Genomic DNA, 25876 nt, shown 5'->3' on the forward strand with positions numbered 1-25876 from the left:
GAAATTTAGATAAATTCATGGGTAATTTCCCTAAACCCAGCCAACATCCTACTGCCATCAACTTGAAGTCTACTACATGTATTAAAGAAGATCAAATTAACAGAGCTGTCATGCCAGGACCAGCAGGGTCCTGGGTTTTAAAAAAGGTTTTAAAGCTCTGCCCAGCTTTAAAACACCTTCAAGTCCAGCTCTAAACAGGTGTCCACATGCAGCAGTCTGAAACTGGATTTGGGAACTTAAAATTATGTAGAGCTTCCACACCATTAGGTTTTATTGTTCAGAAAATACAGATGCAATTACCTTCAGATGTTCAGTCAGAGTTTTGGAGTATTTCAATGCACTTTCCTTTTTCAGTTTGAAAAGCCTCAGGTACAGCAGAGCTTGGCACCGAAGGCTGCCCAAAGACAGGACAAATCAGTCATAATTAAAGTCAGGTTTATCTCAACTCATTGAATTTCAAAAATCTAATAGCTGTGGTCATGATGTTCTCTCTGCCAACTCAGCCCTCAAGTTGTAACTCAACCAGAAAATCCACAACCACCTTGAAATCCTGAAGGGAATTCAGAACTGGAACAGCTCCGTGTGCCTCGAGCTGGAACTGAACTCTCAGTGCTGCTGCTGGGCTTGGGAGGCACCACCCAGTTGAGGCAAGGGGTTCATTTACTGCTCCCCTGAGCCCCTGCCAGGGCCTGCCCTCTGCTCTGCCCTGAACCTCTGCTCCTCCACACCTTCTGCAGCCACTCCCTCGGCCTCAGGGCTCCTCTGCCAGCCCCCAGAGCCAGTCCAGGTGTGATTTATCCCTGGAGCTCAGGAGGCATCTCCTGCTCTCACCCTGCAATGAGGCAAAGCCTTGGCCCTTGCTGGCAGCACCCCCATTTACAGCCATCAGACACAGATGAATGTTTGTGTACAGACAAGTGGAAATCTCCTGTGTTTGGCTCAGGAACACCCAAGAGCTCAGTGCAAAGCAGCATTTTGTGTAGGTTACAGATGTGGGCACTGCAGGAAGCCCCAGCACACTCACCAAAGCACTGCCAGCCTTTTGTCTGCAGCCGTCGCATCCGGGGCCAAGTAATTCTTCAGTTTCATAGTGTACCTGCAGAGAAAGGCAGCAAATCAGCCCCAAAACAAAAACTACCTTGGTTTATCATTCACAAAACACTCATGTTCTCATGAATTTCCAGTTTCAGCTGTCCCCACTGTTTTAGGAACATCTCTCAGCACTGAATAAAGCATTGACTCAGCAGTAACCAGAATAATTCTGCTCTTTGTGGGTCACTCATTGTAGAGGGACTTGAAGCCTCAGCAGGAATCACCTCCCCCTTCCTGGAAATGCTTTCAACTCCAGCAACTGGAAAGAAGTGGTCACTGTTCCAGTGTCACTGGGAATGACAACAGATCTCAAAACCTGGGGGCAAAGCCTCTGCCCACCCAGAGCTCCCCGCACCCACCTGCCCCTGCAGGAGCCCTGCAAAGCTTACTTGATTAATTCCACAGTTTCTGAATACATAGGGAACGGGGACTTGGATTCCTGAGCATTTTTCTCCAATGCATTCCCACACTCAATGAAGGACACGACAGCATCCAGGTAGTACACGGCCTTCTCGAACCTGTCCGACTGCAAGGCAGGGAGAACACTCAGCACCAGAGCAGTGGTGCCAGGGAGTGCCAGGAGCATGGCACAGCTGCAAACCAGCCCCAGGACCGGGGCACACACCGGGGGGGCACTGCAGACCCACTCACCAAAGCATCTGCATTGTGTTTCAGCTTCTTTGCTTCCTGCAAATAGTGATCAGCTGAGTAAGTCCTGCAAGAGAGGGCATGGACTGAGGGACTGGAGCCACACATTGCCACTGCCTTTTGTAGCTGCAGCTCCTTAATGCTGCCACATTCCAGGGCTTTTTCTGCTCTAACTCAAGCTACACTATGATAAAACTGTTAAAAGGAATCTGTTAATTTACTTAATTAAAAATTGCTAAAAGTAGTTTCAAGTTAATTCTGTAGTTTCAGGTAATTCCAACAGTATTTCAAGCAAGTTCTTAAGCAGAAAGTTATTTTACATTTGGTGCAAACATAATTTCATCTGTAAAATGTATTTAAAGAAGTGCTTTCAGAGCAAGCTGAACCTGAATTGGCCCAACTGAAACCTCAAGTCTGCACAAGATGGTGAAATATTTGTTTTACTTTTTTTCCAAGGTATTTTCTTTGACAAAGAGCTTGTGTGTAACATCTTCTGTGGAGCAAAATGCCAGCTCTGCTCCATGGGAGCTGCCTGTGCTCAAGATCCAGAGGGAAAGGGAATTTTCTGTCCTTACCTATCATCAAAAACAAGCTTTGCTCTCCTCGACTTCACACTTTCCGTGGCCTGAGCAGAGGCAGGAGGGCAGCTGGAGGAATTGTTCAGGATCTTTTCCTGGAAGGGAAATCCATGCCATGATTACAAGAAGAGCATTTGTTGCCCAGATTCCCCCATGGCTTCCCCATTGCCTCCAGGAAGGACAGGCTGCAGGAGCTCTGGGAATAACTCAGCTCCCAGGATGCTCCCACGGGGCTGGGCTGGGCTCCTCCTGCAGGGGGAGAGCGCAGCCAAGGCTTTCCAGACACACCAGGGGCAGGAAATCCCTCCCTCCATCTCACCTGTCACTGTTTCTAAATCCTGCTTTTCTACTCTAACAGAGATGAGGAGGATTTGGAGGATTTCTATCAACAATACTCTCTCTGAATGCCTTTGCCTTGAAAAACTCACACAGGAGTAGTTACTCCTTTGAGGAAGACATGAGTAAGCACACCTGAGTATAAAACAACAAACATATCACAAATTAAGCTGGCTGGAGGACATTTATATTTTTAAGTTCCATCACATCTATCTGCCCAACCTAAATCTCTTACAAACCATTTTCTGCACCATCTCCATAACCATGTTTTCTCCCCTCCAGCCATGGAGAGCTCTGTAAATTGCTGAGCTGGAGTTGCAATAATCTTCCTACAATGTCATAAAATGAGAGCCAGAGCTTCCCAGCCCAGCAGTGAGCACGGGCTGAGCTCCTGCTGTCCTCTGGGACCAGGACAAGCTCTGTGTCTGCTCTGAGGAGACCAGAGCAGCCTCACAGTTCCACTTCCAGCTTTCTAGGGATGTTCTTGTTAACCACCCTAAACAATGAACAGGCAGCACCAGTCACCAGGAGTGATTAAAGCCATTCCTCTACTAACACAGGGATCTGGCAGGATAAGCATTCATATTCCATGATCTCTCCAAGGTGTCTTCTCATTTATGGCCTTCCAAGGCCCCTGAGCTCTATGACAGGAAACAATGCACATCCCAAACTAATGATGCTTGAACTGAACTGGAAATGGTTGTTTAGATCAAACTGAACAAATCACAGGAGGCAGGGTCAGAACCAGCCCTTTACCTTGGCTTCCTTGGCACTGCTGGACCCCTTCCCCTCTGTCTTCTTCTGCTTGGAGGAGGAGCTGCTCTTGCTGCCACTGCTGCTCTCCTTGCCCGGGTTGCTGCTGGATTTTAGGGATGAGGACTGACTGACTGTTCTCTTCCTGGAGCTGTGTTCCTGCTTGGAATCCTTCTGCGGGGCTGGGGCAGCAGGGGAGGGCAGCAAATCCTTCTCTTTAACAGCACTTGGCTTTGAAGACCTGGAAAAGAGGAACAAATTCAGGGGTTGGGTTTCTTCCTTAACAAACAAAACCAAGACAAACAAAAACAACCCCAAAAAAACAACGCACAAAAGTCTGATTTTTAAATCTCTAACTAAACACCTTTTTCCCTCCAAGATTTTTACTGTCAGACCCAGCTTTGGAGAAAAGCAGAATAATCCTCTCAGTGAGTAGGTTTCTCCAAAGCCAGATTGAACTTGTTTTCACCATTTTATTTGTTCTGACCTGAAAGCACAGGCAAAGCCAGACAAGTTCTAACCATAAAACCCCACCCCTGCACCAGTTCTGTCCAAAAACCATCCCAAACCCTCCCAAATTTCAGCAGTGGGAGCCAGTGCCAGCGCCAGGCTGTCTGTGCACACCAGCCAGCCAACAGCTCCAGGGAAAGATGCTCCAGATAAAGCTCTGGAACTCAGGGAATGGGAAACTTCCCCAGCACAGCCTTTCAGGACACTCTCACTTGGCTGCTGAGGAATGCTGCTGGCTATTCCTGCCCTCCCACCATCCATATTTTTACACATTATTTCTGGAAAAATCATATTTCATTTAATTAAATGTCCTTTAGAGAACTGCACTGGCAGTCAGGCAAAGAACAGAAAAATATCAAATATCAGGTAAAAATCAAACTATCCATTCATTCTACAGCTGTTTCCTAACAAACAGTAAGACACTGTTTAATTCAGAAGGGGCAAACAAAAGTTGTAGCATCCAAACTGCTGCAGCTTCTCACACCTCTGTAATTTGGCAATTGCTCACAGGACAGGAATATTTTCCATGACACAATTATACCAGTTTTCATTGCCTGAACTGAAACAGAAGTTTCAAAATGCAGTGGAAAAAAACTTAATCTCTCCTGTGGATTAATACTGACCAAGAAATGAACCAAATAAAGGCATAACAGGTGTTGCAAAAAACACGGGGAACCCAGAAATAACATATTAAACAATGGGACTGATCTGCTCATTCTGTACTACCTTGCTTTGGTATCACTCACACTTTTCTTGCACTAACAAACAAAGGAGATGGGAGATAAGTCCATGGATCCAAAGCTCAATGCCATCAGCTTCCCAAAGAAAGCCAGTTCAGGAGTTTATTCCCAGTTTAAAACTTACTAAACAGAGAATTACCAGATGGGGTTAATTTAAAAGCACAGATTTTGATTCTAGACCAAACCCAAGTCCCACTGTGTATCAGAGAAAACCAGGAAGGAAATATTCCCTTCACAGGAGAGGTCACCTCGTTTTGTTAAGGAGCACAATTGTCCTTGGCCAATGTTTTTGGGGATGGAAATTCATTTCCACCAATTGCTTGTAGAAGCTCTGAAGTAAATTTGTTTGAAGGGTAAGAAAAAATGAAATTTTCCTAATTAGGAGGAGGAAAAACTTAGGAAAACTTAGGGTGGGAGAGGGGAGAAGGGGGGAAGATGAGCACCATTCTCTGCACAGGCCCCCTGACCCTGAGAGCAGGAAGAGCAGAGATACTCACTCCCTGCTGCTGGAATTCTTGTGTCCTGAGGGAGCTTTTTCTTCCAGTTTCGTTTTCTTGCTTTCACTGGCTCTGTTTTCATCCTCGTTCTGAGCAAAGCAAATGAGAGAAACTTCCAGCAAAGATCCACATTTACACATCACTGAGAGTGGAGTATTTCACACAGAGACAGCACTGAGCAGGTGTTTCACAGTTAGTACAGAGCCCAAAACCATGGCCCATCCTCATCCTCACAAATCCTTACCAGACCCCAAAACCATGGCCCATCCTCATCCTCACAAATCCTTACCAGACCCTGACATTAGAACAGAATGAAAATCCCAGTCTGGCTGCTAAATTACAACCTGATAAAAGTAGCAACAGCCAAGTTATTCATTTCAGCACAGATAAATTACAAACATGAAATCTCATCAAAATCTGCCAAAGGCTTTGGCAGGATCAGGAGACAGATTTGATGTTGTGGGGCCTAAAGAGGTGTCTGATCAATGCCAGGAAAGGGTAGAAATCAAATCAGTCTATTAAAGTCAGCTCAGAGATGCTGAAGATTAAGTATTGATATAAATTTAATCCTCAGATCACAAGGTCTTGAAGGTAAATTTCTAAGATGTCTTCACTGAGCACTGGAGGGATCAATCCAGTGAGTAAGAGGGAAAATGGGGCCTCACAGAATAAATCATCTGGTAACAAACCCCAGTTTTGTCACTGATGCTGCAATCCGAGAATTGTGATCAAGAAAACCCAGGAAATTAGAAAATCAAGTGGTGGCACTTGGGTTTGGAGCACAAACTTAAACTGCAGGGTGGGGAAAGGGGCTCTGTCCTTGCCTCACCCAGGTTCCCATCCTCTCAGGAAGCAGCAGAGCAACCTGAGGCTTCACAACATTTAACCACCACTGTTTCCTGGGATAAATCCTGAATTTAACTGATCTCACCAAAGCTTTGTGGTTTGGATGTGAGAGCACAGATCTTTAATACTGTAATTCCAAATGTGTGCTTAAAGGCTAAACTGGCCAAAGAGAGAGGAGCCAGGGAATTCAGACCCACTGGAATGTGTGAGTGCATTCCCAGGAACATCAGGAGCTATACAGCAACACCTGTAAAAGTAATTGTTCACTGCAGTGGGCAGAGTTATTCCCTTTTTACAAAAGCAGCTCATTTCTCATGCCAGAGAAAACAGGAATCTCAGTTAGGAACAGAACAGGATAAATCTGTTTGCAGTTACATGTCAGGGCTCCTGCAGGACACTGACTTCAGCCAGGGATCCAGTCTGCTTTGGTTGCTCAGTAGGAAACTGGTGTAACTGGGATGATCCATCTCCTCTGGCAATGGTCTCCCACAATCCTGGGATGTCAACAAAGTCTCCAACCCCTGCCAGATCCCTTGGACATGGTAAAATGGAGTTTCCAGAGGGACATCCAGAGCAGCACAGGGATTTCTGAATCCCTGCCCCAGGGCCTCATAGCCCTACACTCCTGGAAACCAAACTCCCTGGATCACTGAGCCCAGCTGACAGCCCCAGCTTTGCCCTTTATACAGGGTCCCTGTGCTGAGCTTTCAAAAAGCAGTTTAAAATTACACCAGCATTGACTTCTCACATTTCCCCCTCCAAGAGTATCCCTTCTGTTCAGTTCTCCCACTGTCTCCTGCCATTTTACTGTCCCCCAGCCATTCCTGCTTCTTACTTCTAGCTGAAAAGATGAAATGGTTTTGGGAAGGATTCAGTATTCTTACGGAGAGATGACCCTGCTCCCAGTAAAGCAGCACCTGAGATGTTTGCTGCTGCTGCCAAGCCCCAGGCCCAGTCCTGCCCCATTCCTTATCCTGGCAATGGGCATTTCCATGGCTCTGAGAGCTGATCCAGCTGAAAACTGACTTTTGGGTGTTTTTTCCCAGGTGGATTTCCCATTGGATCAGCTGCCTGAGCTGGCCTGCAGAGCACCAGGGGCTGGTTCCAGGGAGGCAGGAGAGGGCTGGATGCAGAGCTCAGAGGCACAGATTTGTGATCTCCCTAAGCTCTGGTTACAGGGCTGACACTCCCACAGGTGTTTCTGCAAGAGAATCCCAGCAGTCTCCTGTACCAGGAGATGATCCAGGGGTTCTACACACGGCAGCACAGCTGCTCCTGCCCGGCTCAGTCCCTGCCCTGAGCTGTCACCTGCACTCTGGGCTGCCCAAGGGCTGAGGGGACAGGCAGCTGTCCCCAGAGGGCTCACCTGTTTGTGTTTCCTCTTGCCTTTGGTGGAGCCCTTGTCTGAGGGCTGTTTCTGGCCCTCCCGGCCGTGTTTCTCCGGGGCGCTCTTCTTCTCCGCCTTGGCTCCCTCGGGGTCCTTGTAAGGCTTCCCTGGTATCCTGGATAAGAGGCTCAGGTCAATCTTCACAATGAGTGGGTACCTTTCATCAGGATCACTCAGCGGGGACAGAAGCTCTTTCTCTTCCATAGGAGAGAACATTCTTTGCCGGAAAAAGCTGTCATCCTCCTCCATGGAAGATTTAACAGGAGTCCTATTGCTCTCAGAGTATTTGGGTGTTTGTGAGGAAGGAGGCAGACTCTCATTTTCATCTGAATCAGAGGATGAGGTATCTGTTTCGATGAATTCCCTGGATTTCTGGGCAGATTTGCTCGAAGCCTTGTATTTCTTTTTCTCCGTTGTAGGCCGAGGGGAAGACTTGGGCTCCTTCTTTATATTGGGTTTCCTGGAGCCTTTGGTGGCTGCCTTGTGCCTGTTTGAAGGGATGTTTGTTGCCATGTCTACTGGGGTTTCGCTTTCTATTTTAAGACCTCCTCTGGGCTCTTCCACAGATGTCTTTTCTGCTTTCTTGGGCTGTTTTTTCCCTACAGTCCTCCTCTGAGTCGAGCTGTCGCTCTGGGCAGGTGATTTCTGCCTCCCACGACTGCTCTCCGAGCCCTTCTGGGTGGGTTTGGAATCTCTCCCTGGTGTAGAAGAAATGGAGTCCTTGGATCCACCTTGATCAGTGTACCCACTCCCTGTACCCTGATCCCGTCCCTCTTTCTTGTAGCCTTGGGAAGAAGGGATATTGCTGTCCACGGAAGAAGCTGGTGACACTTTATGGGAATTAACTTTGTTCAACCAGTTATCCAGCTGCCACTTGTTTGTGGGTGGTGGCTCTGGCTAAAAACAAAGTAAAAAACAGAGTTAGATAAAATATTTCCCATTTCTTCAATCTTTCCCACGTGGCAGCTGTATGATGCTGCACACCAAAGCACGAGGGACACCCAAAACCTGATAAACGAATGAAATGATAAATAAATACAGGCCCAAATAACACAATTTTTCCCTTTGTCTGCTACCAACAGGCAACATTTGATGCCATGGTTTTTTAGGGTTCTGATACCACATCTAATTCTGCTCTTCAACAGACAACTGCTGGTAAAAACCACTTCAAATCAAACATCAAACGTGGGCTTATCTAGAGAACTGTCACATGCAGCACAGGAACTGCAGCAGAAGAGCCCAGCCTGACAGCGAGCTCGTGTCGGTGTTTTGCCTCTAACAGTGAGAATTTACTGAACTTTAGTGCTGTTGAGTGCAGGACTGGAGGCAGCTGCTGCAGGGCTGCCCTACCTCGGGGGATGCGCTCTGGGAGGGCTCGTTGGCCTCGCTGTCGCTGGAGCTGCTCTCGCTCTCCGAGTCGGAGCCCGAGCTGCTCTCGGAGCCGCTGTGGCTGCTCGAGTCATCCCTGGAGTTATCTGCTCCTTCACTGTTGTGCTGGGAAGGCTCAGAATTACTGCAACACAAAGCAGGGAAAGCAAGCATTACCCGAGGCACAGGTACAGCCTTCCAACCCTGGCATTAGAAGTAACAAAATGTAACATTTTCATCAGCGTTCAGGGGAAAATTCAGCCTAAGTGAACACAGTTCAGCCTTTGGGTGCTGCCCCTTCCCAAAGTGGTCAGTCTCATTTGCAGGAAATATTTAATATCATATTTATTACTATTCAATCACTGATTAAATTTTCATCACTTTTGCTTTAGTACAAGCCAAAGGACAAAGATGAATTTTGGAAACAAGACCAAGCCAGGAATGCTGACTGAGCTGAACTTCCCCATGTGCTGCAATCCCCCAGGAATTCAATTCCTACCTTCCAGGTGTGCTCCTTGGCACGGTCTTATCGCAGTCCTGCAATTAAAAAAAAGAGCATGAAGCTTCTAGAAGCTATTTTAGGCTGGTATATACAATTAAGTTGTAAAACATTGGTTTAGAGCCTTTCATTTCTAAAATATCCATTATTTGCAGTAGTTTAAATTTACCTGCATTTTCCTTATACAGAAAGATAAGCAGCATGATTTTCTCTAAGTTTTCAGCACAAGTCTCTGTATTCTGACTCCATTTGTGAGAGTTGCCATTTCTACCACTAATTAATATCTTGCTTCCACCTTTTTGAATCAGATGATTCAGCATTTCACAATGATTTTCCTGAGATGCCCAGGGTAAGTGGAGTTCACCATCTTCAAGTTTTCCACTTGAAGAAAATCAAGTACCAGAACCGAGAAGAAACCCCAGAGCAGTGGGAGCTACTGGGCAGCACAGACATATATTCCATTTTTATTTAGCATTTAAAGTGCCAGTCTGGCAGAAGCTGCACAAAGTTAAACCTGGAAAGAGTAAAAAAGAGACTTTTTGATAAATATAAAGGTGCAGCTGTACTCCCAGGGACTCCTTGTCACCCCAAACATCCCAGGGCACCAACTCACACAGATGTTCACACCATGAGCTCTGTAGCTGGGATGGCAGAACACAAAGGGGTTTATCTTTAATTAAGGAGCCATGATATAAGTTTTAAAGTGCACTATTGTAACTTGATGTTCAGAGAAGGCCCATGTGAAATCAGTTAATAAGAATTTCTAGATAAAAGCAAACTGTTTCCACAAAACACAACATTTCAATTTGTTTGCACAAAATTTCCCCCAAGATTGCATTTAGGAATGCCTGAGGTTTGTCTAAAAACATTCCAGGAGATTTCAGTTCCACAGATCTCCTGCTCCCTGCCCAGGGCTGCCCCTGGATGAGTGCAGTGGTTTTTGGGAAGCCACCTGAGGAACTTACCTGCTCTCCATCGCTGTCTTCACTACTGCTGAGTTTTAAGTCATCTTTCAACATACTAAGGGAAAAGGGAGAAAGTGAGACAAGTTTTTCCAAGTTCTTTAATTACTTCCAAAGCATTCTGCTAGATTTCAACATGGCACTGTTTATCCTGCAGAGGCTGCGTGGGCGAGAGCCACCAGACAGCACTCACACATTTCAGGGTTAAGAATGGAGAGTTGACTCATTCTCAGAGAAGAATGAGGATTCAGGTACTTTGGCTCCTGAGTCCATTCTGTTAAACTTAGAAAGGAAATCTGACACAATTTACTGGTGTGGGAGGAGGTAACTTGTGTTATGTTCAACTTCTTACACACAATGGGCAAGAATTGTGTTGGAGATGGAGGAAAGCAAGCCAGCCCCAGTGGCTGCTTCCTGTCCCGTGGCAGCACTGCAACTGTCCTGAGCCATCATTAATTACTGTATCCAAAGCCATAATTACTGCTGGTAGTCACACACACACAGCTTCACACACTGAGAATGCATGAGCACAATGAAAACACACAGCAGGGCCTTTCTGATTAGTGGAAACATTTGATTATAAAAAGAAAACATCTTACTCTGTCTGGTTCGATTCACATCTGTGGAGAGAAAATGAGAAAGAATTAAAAGTCTGACTCTCCTGAGTTTCCCAGTGAGCTGCTCTGCTGATCTGAACAGCAACATAAGCTCCAGGAGCCCACTCCTGAACCACTGCTCGTTGCTACCATTTTACAGATGATGCATTTATCTCCTTTTCAAGGGTTTTCTTTACCAAAATATATTTAAAGTTGTTTTGTCACAGTAAACTGGTAAATATTTATTTTTATGGGCAGATTTATTTGGAAACCATCTTTTAACTGCATATCACTGATTTTTAAGTCTGAGAAAGGTGGACTACAGCCATGCAGAACATTCCAGTTGCCTCTGAGTTTTTCTGTGTTGCTGGGTCTGTGTTCAAAACATTTGTCAGGGACTTAAAGGGAGAGCAGAACAAACCTCACAAGATGCCAGACCCAGTTTTCTGTCTCCTCCAATCCAAAACCTTTCCTCACCCTGAATTTGTGCAACCTCCAGCTGCCAGCTCTGTTAGTCCCATCCCATGCTGATGCCCTTTCTGATTCCCAAGCCAATTCCAAGGTGCAAACTCCCTCTCCCCTCTTGGGGCAGCTGACAGGAAAGCAAAGGAGCAGAAAGGCAGCTCAGGGTATTTTTTACTCACTCCAGTGAGCAATATCTGGTTTATTGTCCCAAAAAACATTTCCCTGCCAGCCAAGGAGAAGGATGCTGGAGTGTCACTCACATTCCACCACACACCTTGTCCTAAATCTCTTAAAACACAACTTTTGTTTGTGAAATGTTTGCTCAGCAGGCACTTACGATTTGGATTGATGACCATTGGAGGTTTTGGAGGAGGGATTGTATCGTTCTAGGAGAAGAAAAGAAGAAAAGCACAGCTGAAAACTCAGGCACAGCAGGAGAATTCCCCCAAAGCTGCCACAAGGATGGACAAAGCAAAGCCATGTGAGGGGACAGGAGGGAGCAGCAGCAGGGGACAGCAGGTACCACCTCCCCCAGGCTGAGGCAGGGAGGATGCAGAGCCAAACACCAAATACAGCAAATCATTTAACCAAGAAAATAGAGAAAACCATTTAAATCATTGCTGTGTGAACCAATACACAATAATTTGTTATTAATGGTGTGGAAAACTGTTCTGCTCCTAGCAAGATGAAATTCTTGCCTTACACAGGCAGGTTCTGGGACAGAGATGCACCTGCTGAGCTCTGACTGCTCCAGCATCCCCACACAGCTTCTGATGGATGAGAACCCCCACACCCCAAAATCCAGCTCACACACTAAATCTGACAGCAGGAATACACCCTTTTCTTTCATTCTGGTAAATAACTGGGTACAGCTCAACAAAAACAAGAACAGAGCTGTTAAAAGCTCTCCAGAAAATCCAAGAAGGCACAGGAAACTGGCTCTGTGTTTAATTAACCTTGGCTCTTCTTTTCCACACCTAAAGATCAGCTGCTCCCATAACGTGAGCCTATGGTTTAGCATCATGGAATTAAGCTTGAATTTGTTTCCTTAATTCCCCACTGTATCAGGTGTTCAGATTAAGCTGCTTGTGAATATCTAAGAATAAACCATTCTTCTTTTACTATTTAAGCTGTTTAATCACTTCAAGAGGGAGTGGAAGGACTTTTGGAAGGTAACAGCACTAATTTAATTCAATTTTACCTGATATTTACTGAGTTTCATGTTCATTTCACTAATATTCAAAATAATGACAGTTTAAAAGAAATAAAAGCTACTTTTTTCCAAAGCCCAAAAGTGCAAGAAACTCAAGGACAAAAGCATGTGATTTAAGTTCCTGACCAGTTCTCTCTCTTGACTTTAAAATGTCAAAGTAACAATAAATGGTGAAACTGCCATGTGCTTTTTCTACTGAAATAAAAGCAGAAGTTCTCTTCTGGTTTCTAGTATGTCCCTAAGCAGGGAGTTGGGCTTTTTAAGGTGTTTTGGTTTAGTATTCAGTTATTTTCAAATCAATCATAGAGGCATTTGTACAGAATTGGATCAATTAAAATACATCTTTTCCCTCAAATACACCACCCTTCCACTCAGTGATAACCTCCAAGATCTGAACAAGAAATGCAAAAGAAAATCAAGCAACTGTTTAACAGCTTAAAACTTGAGAAAGCAGAGAAAATCTGAAGTCAGCCTCCATCCTGTGAGCAGTCTGGAAAACCTCATTTCCTAAAAGCCCTGACATCTTGGGAGATGCTGAGAGCAGAAAGACAACAAAAATATTCAACACATTCCAGGAAGTTTCATGTACTCACTCTGTTCTCCAGTGCCAAAACTGGACTGCTGGGACTCCTGGGGGAATAAAACATCACAAGTGGGTTTTTTTTCAGTGGGAATTCAAGGTACTAAAAACCAGGCTGTAAGGAAGAGATTATTTCTACATAATGGATGACACCACCTCTGGAAAAGGGGAAAAAACAACAACAAGCAAAAAAAGTGATTCTTTCCCTAGGCCCTGGGGCACCCCAGGTGAGACCTTCACACTCCTCTTCCTCAGCCACTTCCTGCTGTTCCCAAGGGCACATCAGGGCTGAAGCTCCCGAATCCCTGGGTGACTTCCCTAAATCCCCTCCTCCAGTTTGTTTAGGATGGAGAGGAACTGTTCAGGATGTTTGTTTATGCTCCTGACACACACACAAACTCTGCTGCTGTTTGAAGTGCTTTCCTTCCAACCCTTTCCTCCTCATTTTCCTTCTCCAGGCACACACAGAAATTGGAACAAAAAAATCTCAACAAAAAATATTCCTCAGCCACAAAGGAGCCTTAGGGACAAGGGGAGCTTTCAAATGGGACCAGCTCTGCACACTCTGCCCCAAAGGAAGCCCAGCCTGGGTGGGCAGCACAGAATTCCAGCCAGCTCTGGTAGAGAAGCCAATGAAATGGCATTTTAGAGGCACAGGATGGGCTGGAAGGGACCTCAAAGCCCACCCAGTGCCACCCCTGCCATGGCAGGGACACCTCCCACTGTCCCAGGCTGCTCCAACCTGGCCTTGGGCACTGCCAGGGATCCAGGGGCAGCCCCAGCTGTGCCAGGGCCTGCCCATCCTCACAGAGAACAACTCCTCATTCCCAATATCCTATAAAACCAGCCAGGAAAGAGGAAGCCTTGCAGATTTCAGCACTTTTATCTTCCTCAGTATTCCCATTTCATAAACTCCAATTCTGACTCCCAAGACTCAGCAGAGGATGAACTTTACTGAAATCCCAAAGCCTTGTTTTAACAAATACACAGAGGCTATGAGCCACTGTAAACTCCCTTCCAGGCTCGAGTGCCTTTTTAAAATAGGACTTTCCTGACCTCATTTCAAAATGAGGACAACTGATAACCCCAGAAAAATAAATGGAGTCCAATATTTGCAATTTCTAGTTGTATACACATATTTTACTTACATGCTTTGGCAATGGCAAACCAGAGCTACAATTCAACAATGAATTCCATTTTTCCTGGTCCACCTGTGACCTGGTTTTCCCTCACACCAAGCCAGTGCCAGGCAGTGGTTCCAGAGGCAATTTACAGAATGAAGTTTTTATACACACAAAAGCTTTACACAGCAAAGCACCCTTGAGATGTTTTCAATTTCCCTCAGCTTTGTATTTCAAAAATGGAACAATGCATTGAACAAGAATTTTGTAGATGGAGAACTTCGTAAGGAGCTTTCCTTGGGAGGTGATTCCAATACCTCTGATCTTTACTAACTGAAAGGAAGGGACAATAAAAACAACAATAAATTAAGAAAGAATTCAAGAGCAAAGTGAAGATGGAGAGAAGCCTTGTGAACAGCCACACTCCCTTCAAAATAAATCCATTTCTTATCATTTGCACAGGTAGGAGGAGGCAGGGTGGGAATCCCTGGTTTCCTTTGCCACTGGCAGCTCAGCCAAGCCAACAAACTGAGTGAGAAAAGAACTAAAGACCTCAAACTGCACATTTCCAAAGCCACAGCACTGGGGAGCACAGGATGGGGAACTGGCACCCCTTGCAGCAGCACATGGATTGGGAATTGTGCAGAGCACACCTGCCTAATCCCCCACTTGAGTCAACTTCCTATTTCAGAGGCACAGCACTGACTCTCAGCTAAGTGCACTTTAATGAGGTGTTATGGCTCAATGTGCAACTTTTTCCAACTCCCTTGCCATCTACTGGATACATATTTCTTTAAGAAACTCAGAGACTAAAAAAAAAAGCTCTACTTTCAACTCCCAGGTTATTGAGAGCAGCAGCTCCTAAAGGTCTGCTTCAGAAAGAAATTGCAACCAACTGAAAGGAAGGAAACCCTTTAAAGCAAAGTAGAATGGACTGAGGTTACACAGGGAAGACACTGGAGCAGGAAACAAAAACTCTGACAAAACCACCTGGAGAGAGGAATTCTCCAGCTGGACAGGAGGCAGCAGGGCTGGAGGGGGGAACATTCCCAGGTCACACCTGAAACCTCAGGTCACACCTGAAACCTCAGGTCACACCTGAAAGCTCAGGTCACATCTCCTTTCTGCTTCCCAGGAGCAGAGTGTGTGCCCCAGCAGGGAAGGGAGGGCAGGAGGGTCCTGCTGGCCCCAGCTCTGCAGAGGGACAGGGACAGGGACAGGGACAGGGACAGGCACAGCCAAGCCCTCCCTCCCAGCCAGCAGCTGGGCTGCTCAATGCATCTCATAAACACTGCCAGCATTGCTGGAGTGTCTGACTGTGAGCCCATGGATAAAATTATAGAGTGTTAGGGCACAGGATAACATTTTTTATCAAGACACAGCAATCTGCATTTTTCCACAGCACCCATAAAACTTTCCCTGACCTATTTTCATGGAGTTTTCTCTTCTGATCCAAGACTTCCTGGGAACTATTGGATATATTTATAGTAATCAGAGAGGCCCCAGTCAGGAGGTTGGGTTCCTTCGAGTTACTCACTCCCTACACACAGGGAAAGTGATCCCATCCCAAGAGTCTGACAAATAAAATCAAGTGGTCCACCAAGGGCAGCTCCATTTAATGTGAGCAGGAAGAACACACCAGGCTCTGCCCACAGGGGCAATGCTGAGAAACACTTCAGCAATAAATGGAGCACAGTACTAAAGAGAAGGAGCTTTCCTCCAACAGAACTGCTCGATTAAAGCAAACCACTGTTGTGTTTTGTTTGGTGGATTCTGCTCTGGGCCCAGACTGCACAGGCCCATGGCTCACTAACTCCCTGGAATTCTGCAGAGCTGCTGCTGCCAAGAATGACAGAGGGGAGAAGGCAGAGGAAATTATAGGCTTTGGATGCAGAGAGAGAATTTGACAGAGTTCCATGGCTAAGATGTGCAGCCACAAAATAAAAAAGCTGGCAAAAAGTCAAAAAGACTCAGAGCAGCCATAAATGGAATTTTTTGCAAACTGGGTGAAGAGACACAATCCAGGTTGGGAGGTTGAAAAAGCTCCTTTTTGTTCAGGCATTGCCAGAGCTGTGCAGTGTTACAGTGTGGCCTCTGGGTCACAGCCACAGGGATTTCTGCACACCTTCCTCTTCCCAAACCCAGTCAAATGCCAGGGAAACTAAAACCAAGCAGCCCCACAGACAAGGGTGCTCAAAATGCAAAGGGAAAATATCTCCCCAAAGGTTCAGGAATGAGTACTCAAAGCAGAGGAATAAGGACCTTTGTTGACAAGGAAAGGTATGAATTATTTCCAGGCTGACAGTTTTACGTAGCACACAAATAAACCCTGACTGAAAGTAATATTTGCAAGATTAATATTGATCTAATGCTAGGAAAACAGAAAACAGGATTTATTTCTAGGTATGCCTTCCAAAGTAAAGCTGAGAACCGAATGGTAAATTCTGCATTTTTTGATACTGAAGAGGAGCAAAAAGCAGTGACCAGGGACAGGTCCCAGAGAGGTGGTGACAGCAGGACTGCCCCTGCTCTGGGATATCCAGCCAGGATGAGAACCTGAACCTGGAGCACTCTGGGGGAGGTTTGTGGATGTGCCCTTCCAACAGGGACTGGAAGCTTTGGCTGAAGGAAGGTCATGACAAAGCAATCACATAAAAGGATGGGATTAGAGAGATGACAGTAGAAACCTCAGGTGAGAAACTCTTCTCAAAATTATTCCCTCGGATGTTCTGTTTTGGGGAGCAATTTGGATCAAACAGGAAATTAAGAGCAATTAAGTGGTGTCTAGAACAGCAGCTGGTGAGAGAGAGCATGGTCTGAATTATTACATAGGTAACTTTTAAAAGACAAACGGGGCAATTTCTTCACTCTGAAGCTCTGCCAAGTTAGTGGTGGAGCACCCCAATTCAGCCCAGAGAGATGTTGAGTCTGGAGAGAAATCACGTTGAGGAGTTGAATCTTTTACTGGTAATCAGCAGCCCCAGGAAGCAGATCATGGATTCCTGGGTGAGTCAGCTCCCCATGCTGGCTTCACCCACAGCTGCCTCCCTGGGCTTCCAGGATCCTGCAGAGCTGCTCTTCCAGGCAAACAATTCCCAGTGCCCCGAGTGTGCCCTGGAACCCTGGAGCTGCCCGGCCCAGCCCAGGGGGAGGCAGCAGCAGAATTCCTTCCTCAGAGGTGTCAGCCCCAGCAGCTCCCCTGGACACGTGCCCTGTGCTCTCAGCAGCAGCAGAGGTGGATTTCTCTCTGGAATTAACTGCTTAAACCCTTCAGCACTTCTTAAGAACACAGGAGGTTGGGAAGAGGATCTTTTGGAACAACTGATTACTTCAGCAAAACATGTGATTCTTAAATTGTCTGAATTTTTTTGTAATTGAAAATGCAAAAAAAAAATCTCACACAACTATTAGTGGACTTCAAACTAAGAGGAAAATTCAATTTATGCAGAAAAGCCCATTTAAATTTCTCAGCATTTACCATTCAGTCTCTGTTTTGCTACATGGAAGCAAACTCACTTGGTTCTACACAAAATGGTGCAGAGCATTTCCCTGTTAGGGAAAGGGCTCAAAGGCATTTCCAAGCTTCAAAAGTTTGAAAGTTTGAATTTATCCCACAAAAATTAAAAAGGCAAGTTGTATCACAGATAACTTTGCAGATTGTCTGTGCAAAGCAGAGGAAAACCAAGGACATTTTTCATAAGGCAGCTGCTGACAGATGAGGTGAAGATAAATAAAGAGGGACAAAGCACTGAAACAAACCCAAATTATGCAGAACTGAACGCAGGAGTTCCAAAATCCTGATCTTTAACTGGAGTTACTTTCTCAACAGCATCCACTGTTGGATTCAGCACTGACCTTGGTTGGAAAGGGGAATTTGGAGGGTTCAGTTTTGCAGGGGGTGTGGATGGCAGTCAGTGGAGGAGGCCAGGAGTGGGTCATCTCCTGAAACACAACAAAAATCAAAGTTATTACCAAAATAAATCAGGTTTCAACTTGCAATCTGGATTCTCTCAATTTTCAGTTCATTGTTCACCCTTCACTAAGCTTTATATTCAAATCTTAATTTCCCAAATGTGCAACAAAGATTTTGCATGTTAACCTGAATGTTCAATTGCTACCCAGGAGAAGAGAGAGTTATGACATAATAACAAGCAGCAAGGCATAAATCAATGAGCTGGGCTGGCCTGAAGATAAACTGCAGTGCAAGTCAGAGTCTGATCCTTTCAGAGTGTGTGGGAAGAAGAATCCTAGGAAAGGGAAGCCTGTAGAATTTGAGGAAAAGGGGGAAATCAAATGCCTGCAGCTGGAAAGTGCCTCCTATGCTCTCAGAGCATCCCCAAGGCCCCTGGAGGACTGAAGGTCACAGGAAATAATAATAAGCCATGGAAATGCTCCAGAGGGACCTGATGATGCTTTTGTGAGAGCACACACAGGACAGGGCATCACAGGAGGGGTAAAAGGACTTTGAAAATAACCCAGGGATGAGAGAGGGAAAGTGCTGCCATGGGGCAGCAAAGCATTTAGTATAACCTAAAATATCAGGATTAAAAACTGTAATTTGGTGGAAGAAATGTAGTTCTGATTATCAGGGAGGAGGAATGCAGTGAGGATCTCCAGGGGATCACACACAACACCCAGGGCCAGCTCTGCTCCCAGCTTGGCCCAGTCCCCCTGTGCTGGAGGAGCACCAGGAGAGCCCTCCTGTGCCCACCGGCACCTGGACAGGCTCTGGCACTGCAGAGTCCTCCCCCCTCCTCAGGAATGGCTGCACTTTCAACAAAGTAGGAACAAGAACACCAAGAACTTACTTTGAGGATTTCATCCACGCAGCTCACCTCACCAGAGGCTGATGCCTACAAATCAAAACTCAAAATTAACATCTCCCAAATTTTCCAGGGACTAGAAACAGTTAAAAACAAACTTCAATCCTTATTGTGACTCATGCGGACTCTACATAGACACAAAGAGCCCTTGCTAACTCTTTTCAGCAATTTTCACATCAGATAGATCCATGTTTTTATGGCATGAGTCACAGTTACGAAAAGCAAATACATGCCATCCATAAAACTGTGATAATAATCTCTCACTTTTCACTTGACAGTTAAAGTGATCACAGACAGGCAGGGATATTAAAAACTTGTAGAGAGGAGAAAGAGAATCACAGCTTTCAGTCATTTCCTGGAAGCAGCCCCAGGATAATATCTGAGTTCAAGCGCAGGACCGTGAATGCACAGGAATGACAAAGTGCATTCCCAAGTAAAACACTCATCACAGAGAGATCCCAGAAACAGCAATGATTACCAAACTATGAATCCTCTGCATCCCTGCCTGCCACAAGCAGAGAGAAGCAAAGCTACTTAAGGATTCCCTGCATCAGCATTGATGTGGCAGGTCTTCACAAATAAAGTAATTCCTGATTTCCTTACCTGTGTGCTGGATCTTACTTTGCTATCTGTTGCAACCCCAGGAACAAGGGCTTTTCTCTGGCTACCACGATTCCAGCAGTTGGACGGAGATGAAATGAGACTTTATTACTAGCAAAGGCACTCTCCTTGTAAGTGAGCTGGAGTCAGAGTCTGTGTCCTAATGATTTGGGAATTACCAAACTCCTCCAAGTTGTTAACCCAATAGGATTTTATATCCAGCACGACTGATAAAAGTTCTGCACCCTGTTCAGTGTGGTGTGAAGGTATAATAATCACATCTAGTAATTGCTGCTCACTTCAAAAGAAAATCTGATACAGGCATATTGTATCAACAACTCTAAGTCAATTCAGCTCCCAGGAACAACAATGTATTTACCCAGCTTGTCAAAATATTTGTGGATATCCTACAATTTCCCTAACTCCTGACTAGAGAAATACTCTGTGAAAATTGGCCTCTGGGGGTTAAGTAAGCCTTTCTGAGTGTCTCAGCCTTTATTTAATAAAAAACCCAGTATCCACACTGAAGAAGCAGAAGACAAAAACAATTCTTTTGCATGCTCCCCACTGAAAATACAGCTTAGGTGAAGTTGCTTTGAGTAACAAAAACACAGTGTTTACTAAAAACTCCATTTGGGTTAGGCAAATTGGGACTTCGGAGACGCTGGAAAATCCCAGCCGAGGTGGATTTACACTTAAGAAGGCAGGACAGAGCCAGTAACTTACATCCAGTGGCTGAGAGGGAATTTTCAGCTTGGTGAGGTGCGCCTTGCTGCTGGGTTTCAGCTCGTTGACGCCGCCGCCGTGGCTCTGGCTGCTGTAGTGTTCTGAGGGAAGCTTTGGCTCCATGGACTCCTGCCCGTCCATCGGCCTGACGTAGGCAGTGGGTTTCTGTAACATCGAGCTGGACTTGGACATCAGCGAGGGGGGGAAGGACTGGGTCGAGTGCTGCCCGCTGGCGAAGGAGGGCACGCGCGAGGGAGAGTCCCAGCTGGGCTCGGGGTCCCGGGGCGACTTGGAGCGCTGGTGCTCCTTGCCGTGGTGCTCGCTGCCGTGGGCTCTGGAGTGCCCGGGGGCCAGCGAGGCCACGGCCGGCGGCTTCCCGGGGCTGCCGGAGCGGCCCTTGGAGTGCTCGGAGCCGTGCTGGCCCTTCTTGCGGCCGCCGCCGCCGTAGGAGTCGCGCTCGTGCCGGGCCCCCGCGGCCGCGCCGCCCCCCGAGCGCTGCCCGTGGCCCCCCAGCCCCTGGGAGCGCTTCTGGGACTGGGCCGAGGTGCTGGGGGCCGGCCCCACCGGGGTCCATTTGCTGCTCTGGTGGGAGCCCGCGCCGTGCCGCTGCTCCCCGAAGAAGCCGGGCACAGGGTTTGTCATCGGGCGCCGTGGGCACCGAGGGCTTGGGGATGGCCACGATCTTCTGCAGCGGCCGCTCCCCGATGAGATCCGTCATCTCATCATAGTTCCCCAGCATGCTCTGGATGCGGCTCGACAGCTTGTCCTCTTTGCTGGTCTGGGACAACAAGCCACAAAATCGGGATTTAGAACCGATGACAACTTCCCAGGAAGATAAATGGTCTGATAGCTACAGCACTCAACCTGAATTTCAGTTAGAGTACACCCCTTTGTAGCAGTCAACCTGAATTTCAGCTAGAGTACACCCCTTTGTAGCACTCAACCTGAACCTCAGCTAGAATACACCTCTGTCTAGCACTCAACCTGAACCTCAGCTAGAATACACCTCTGTCTAGCACTCAACCTGAACCTCAGCTAGAATACACCTCTGTCTAGCACTCAACCTGAATCTCAGCTAGAATACACCTCTGTCTAGCACTCAACCTGAACCTCAGCTAGAGTACACCCCTTTCTAGCACTCAACCTGACTCTCAGCCAGAGTACCCCCCCTTCTAGCACTCAACCTGAATTTCAGCTAGAATACATTTCTTTCTTTGCCAGCGTTTACAATTCTGAATTTTAGGTCTTAAAACAGCAATTTGACTCCTTAAAACATATTAAAAATATGTAACAATACATATTTAACTCCCTAAAACATACTGAAAATTCAGCAGCAGAGACAGCTGAAGCAGCAATAATCAAATAATGCACTGCTGAGCTGGATGCCAGTTCCAAAGCTGCAGATGCCCCCTGTCACCTTACAGACTGTAACTTCTCTAATACAGAATGCATCACTCCTAAAAGGTTTTAATTAGCAGTAAAATAAAATCAACTTAACCTCACCCCCGTAAGTCATTTTTAATTGGTGTTTATATTGGCACAATGTTTGTTGCACACAGTTAAAAGGGTTCTTTGTTCTATAACCACTTTGTTTTCTAAATCTGGGATCCTGGATCATTCCCCCATGCACCCCAACCAGCTCCAGTTAACTTCACACATGTGGAATTTGGTTATCAAGCACAGGAACCAAAAAAACCATCAGATATTTCTCAACTTTCCTCCTGCAGGAAGAGAGCTTGCAGTCATGTTTTACTTCTTGCAAACCAGCTGAAATTGCAGCAAGGGAAGGGTTTGCTTTCAATTTGAGTTTTGAACGATGTAATTAACCTATTAAATAATATTTTATTAGTTATTCCAGAATTAGGTTATTTTTTCCAGTACTGTTCAGCAAAGCAACCTGGAAGGAAACCCAGCACAGGCTGAAAGCTGTGCAGGACCACAAACAGAATATTCCTTCAAAAATTCCTTCAGAACAAACTAAAACATCAGCTACAGACTACTGGAGCACTAGCTAGAGCTGATAATTCATGTCAAACGTAGTCATATCAAACATTCCAGCATTTTAAATTAACCTCCTATTTAAACATTCTCTTTGTGAACTTATCCAGGTCTGGATTATGTTGATGAAAGGTTAGAAAGTTTAGCAACAGTCTAAAGCACCCCAAAAATGGCAATTTGGCAGCACACAATGGACAGTTTAATTGCTTTGAGTCACTGTATAGAAGGTGGAGGAAGGAAGGAAAAAATTTTGATGGTTTTATTTTCCTTTTTCTCACTCCCTATAAAGGCTCCTCCCCTTCCCAAGCATTATAAATCTGCCAGTGGAGCTGTGACTGCCCAGCTTTATTTTCAAGCCCTGCTTAAACACTTCATTGCCCTAAGAGCTTTCAAGAACAGAGATAAAAATAAAACATGAATTTGCAGATGATTTCTGTTCTAAACCCTGCATTTTTCTGAGGTGCAGGAACTCACCACTTTGTAGGGTTCAGCAAAGAGAGGGGAGTTGGGTGGGAAGGCTTCGTCACCCTGCTGAATTTCTTGATTTCGCCTTTCCCGTTCTTTCATACGCAGCACATTCCGGTCTTCACGGTTCATGTTGCTACGAGCAAAAAGAGCAGTGCTGATCACACAGGGAAGCAGGAGGGATGTGAGGGCCCAGGGGAGGGATGAGAGTGCCCAAAGGAGGGATCCAAGTGTCCCCAAGCAGCCTCTGGCCCTGTTTGGCCACGGAATGATCCCTGTTAAGAACCCACTGAGGGCCACAATTCCTCAGAACTGTCCAATTTCAGCCCCCTCCAAAGGGCTGTAACCCCCAACCCACAGCTGGCTTCTAACAGGGAAACTTTATGCAGCAATAAAAAAAATTAAATCAAATAAAACCCACTAGGTCCTCAGGCAAGCAGCTATTTCAAACCACTTCACCCGCTCGAATCATCTCGGCTCCAGCCCACGCCAAACATCTCCCATTCATTTCTAAAATACCTTTTCTCCCCCACATCCCCCAGATGTTCTGCCATCCCCCCACGAAGCAGTGCTTGACTTCTGCTGCAGATTAGGGTTATTTTTGGTGCTGAAATACCTTTTTTTGGCACCATTCTCCAACATATTCTAACCTCAAGCTTTGATGTGGTTTCCAGGTCGCTCTCCCTCCCTGATCCCCAAAAGGCATTTCAACTCAAAGCAGTAATTTCAGAGAAGTTCTGGCAATAATGCACCTTTTGCCTTGGACCATATCCTCCTACTGCAAAAATGCAGATTAAGAACCTGCCAATCCCCCTTCTTAACAAACTTTCCTTTGCAGTTTGGTCTTGCTGCTTCTGTTAACAGAAATACATCAAATTCTTGCAAAACACACACAGAAGTTGGAAAAGATTCCCCCTGAGCTTGACACAGCATTGGGACATAAAGGAGTAAACAAAATGAGATGATAAATAAGGTGCCACTAAGTCCTTTAACATCAAACCCTCGGATAGTTTGGGTTGGGAGGGGCCTCAAAGTCCATCCAGTGCCAGCCCTGCCATGGCAGGGACACGTCAGGGACACGTCCCACTGTCCCAGCTGCTCCCAGCCCTGTCCAGCCTGGCCTTGGGCACTGCCAGGGATCCACACAGCCACAATGTGTGCTGAACTCTGCATCAAGAGATTTAGAAATGTTCCTTCCTGATCTGCACAAAGTACAGTTGGTGCATGCAGGAAAGACACTGATGTTCCACCACATAATCTGCAGTCCAAAATGAAAATGCTGGCTGCTTAGAAAATCATTATTTCATGTCTTTAGACAGCTGATTATTAAAAATAATAAATGACTTGCTAGAGCATGACTCTGAAAGCTGTGCAAACCCAGCTATTGTATTCTCAACAAGAAAACTTCAACCCATCAGTCAGTTTTTAAAACATGAGTCTTCTCACCTCAGTAACATTCCTGCCTCTTACGTTTCTTCCCCATTTGGCTTCACTCTGCCTACGGCTCTGAAATCTCAGAGGCTGCCCAGAGCAGCCCAAACCCAGGCTGTAAGCTGAGATCTTTGATGCCTTCTAAGGCACCAGGTTTGCTGTATTTCCCTGCCTTGCAAACAAGGTACAAGCACTGGCATAAACAACACTGTGATGATACCAAACCCATGAATACAACTTACATTTTATGTGAAAAATCACTTTTTTCTCCAGTTCTCCTGTAACCTGCTGAGCTCATGTAACCACAGGTGGCCACCAGGGCTGAGAGAGGGACCTGGCACTGGAATGTGGCCAGCAAACTCCTGGGATCATTCTGGCATTCATGACAAACTTGTTTTAGAAGTTTGAGGCTTGAAAAGAACATTCTTGAGACTGCAATCCAATTTGTCACATATGTAGGATTTCAACACAGATAAATATCAGATTTAATTACAGACACTGATCAGTTAAAGCCAACTGGAACAGTCTGAGTCCATGGCATTTACTATTAAAAGCAAATTTGGAGGCAGGGAATAGGAATGCTCTGGTTCTGGATGGTTCATTCCCATCAATACACTAAGATCAGGAATTACAGACAGCTATATATCCAGAATATTATAATCTTAACAAAGAATTTTACATCTGTTTTCCAAATCGAGGGTTAAATATTTATAAAGACCTTCACTATTTTTTACAGAGATAAGCATCACCTTTTAAAATTGCATCGACATTTCCTGTAACTCTCAGAGCTGAAGAAAAACCATCATTTGTACCAACACTGTCACACAAAAGGAACATTACAAGAAAGATTCACTGGAGATCTGAGTGGTGCAAACCCAGAGCTGATCTGGCTCTACCTGCCCAGGTCAATGTAAAATTAGTCATCAGAAAGACACCAGTTAATGACACTTAACCACTCCTCCCCAGCCTTTTGTAACACAGTAAATGCTAAACACCCTCATGGGGAGTCACCTTGACTGTGGGGGGATTTAGTTTAGCTTTCTTTAACTCTTTTACATTTTTTATTAGAGCAAATAGTTTGACTGTGATACAAGTTAGACTTGTTGGTATCTAATCATCCAATCTCCACACAGAGCTATTTTAAGCGCCTATAATGTGTACAAGGCCATTAAAATCACACCAGCATGAAATGTGTAAATAGAGGAAGTTCGTGGGGCTTCCTTAGCTCTGTACTTCAGACAACTTCCCACTCCAACCCAACCCTCCACAGCCACCGGAGGGGAAATGTTCCCATGCTCAGGGAAAGCAAGGAGGGGTACTTTGAAAGGCAGGTGACCAAGGCCTGGCTGCTGATCAGCACTGCTGGCACTTAACTCCAGCAGGTAGGAAACTGCAGGAGTTCTGTTTTCAGACCATTTGAAGTTGTAACAAACCTTTAATATCCACTAAAATGCATTGCTCCCACCACTCCTACCCCATCCTCTGGAAACAAGGACAGCCCCTCTGCTCCTCCCTGCACAGGCCTGGAGGTGGAAGATGAAGAACCTGTTGCCTTGTACCTGGTGCTATCAAGATAATCCTGCTAAAATTCCCCTTTTCCCAGGTGGCCTGAGCTAAAGAGTGAAGGAGGAGCAGAGCCAGG

General features: G+C 45.8%; 1 protein-coding gene across 1 annotated transcript in view; it reads right to left on the reverse strand.

The window, feature by feature from the left end:
- Positions 1-25876, reverse strand: part of AFF4 (ALF transcription elongation factor 4) — a 46842-nt gene that overhangs the window by 7195 nt on the left and 13771 nt on the right. Inside the window, 19 exon segments of the mRNA XM_036391509.2 lie at positions 301-394; positions 1025-1096; positions 1482-1618; positions 1744-1807; positions 2316-2413; positions 3411-3648; positions 5155-5243; positions 7367-8284; positions 8738-8900; positions 9255-9292; positions 10220-10274; positions 10816-10836; positions 11615-11663; positions 13084-13120; positions 18047-18133; positions 19000-19044; positions 20341-20973; positions 20975-21118; positions 22813-22939. Of these exon segments, the coding sequence (XP_036247402.1) occupies positions 301-394; positions 1025-1096; positions 1482-1618; positions 1744-1807; positions 2316-2413; positions 3411-3648; positions 5155-5243; positions 7367-8284; positions 8738-8900; positions 9255-9292; positions 10220-10274; positions 10816-10836; positions 11615-11663; positions 13084-13120; positions 18047-18133; positions 19000-19044; positions 20341-20973; positions 20975-21118; positions 22813-22935 (3105 nt within the window). The 5' untranslated portion in view covers positions 22936-22939.

The sequence above is a fragment of the Molothrus ater genome, chromosome 15 (genome assembly GCF_012460135.2).
Source record: "Molothrus ater isolate BHLD 08-10-18 breed brown headed cowbird chromosome 15, BPBGC_Mater_1.1, whole genome shotgun sequence".
Taxonomy (NCBI): Eukaryota; Metazoa; Chordata; class Aves; order Passeriformes; family Icteridae; genus Molothrus; species Molothrus ater.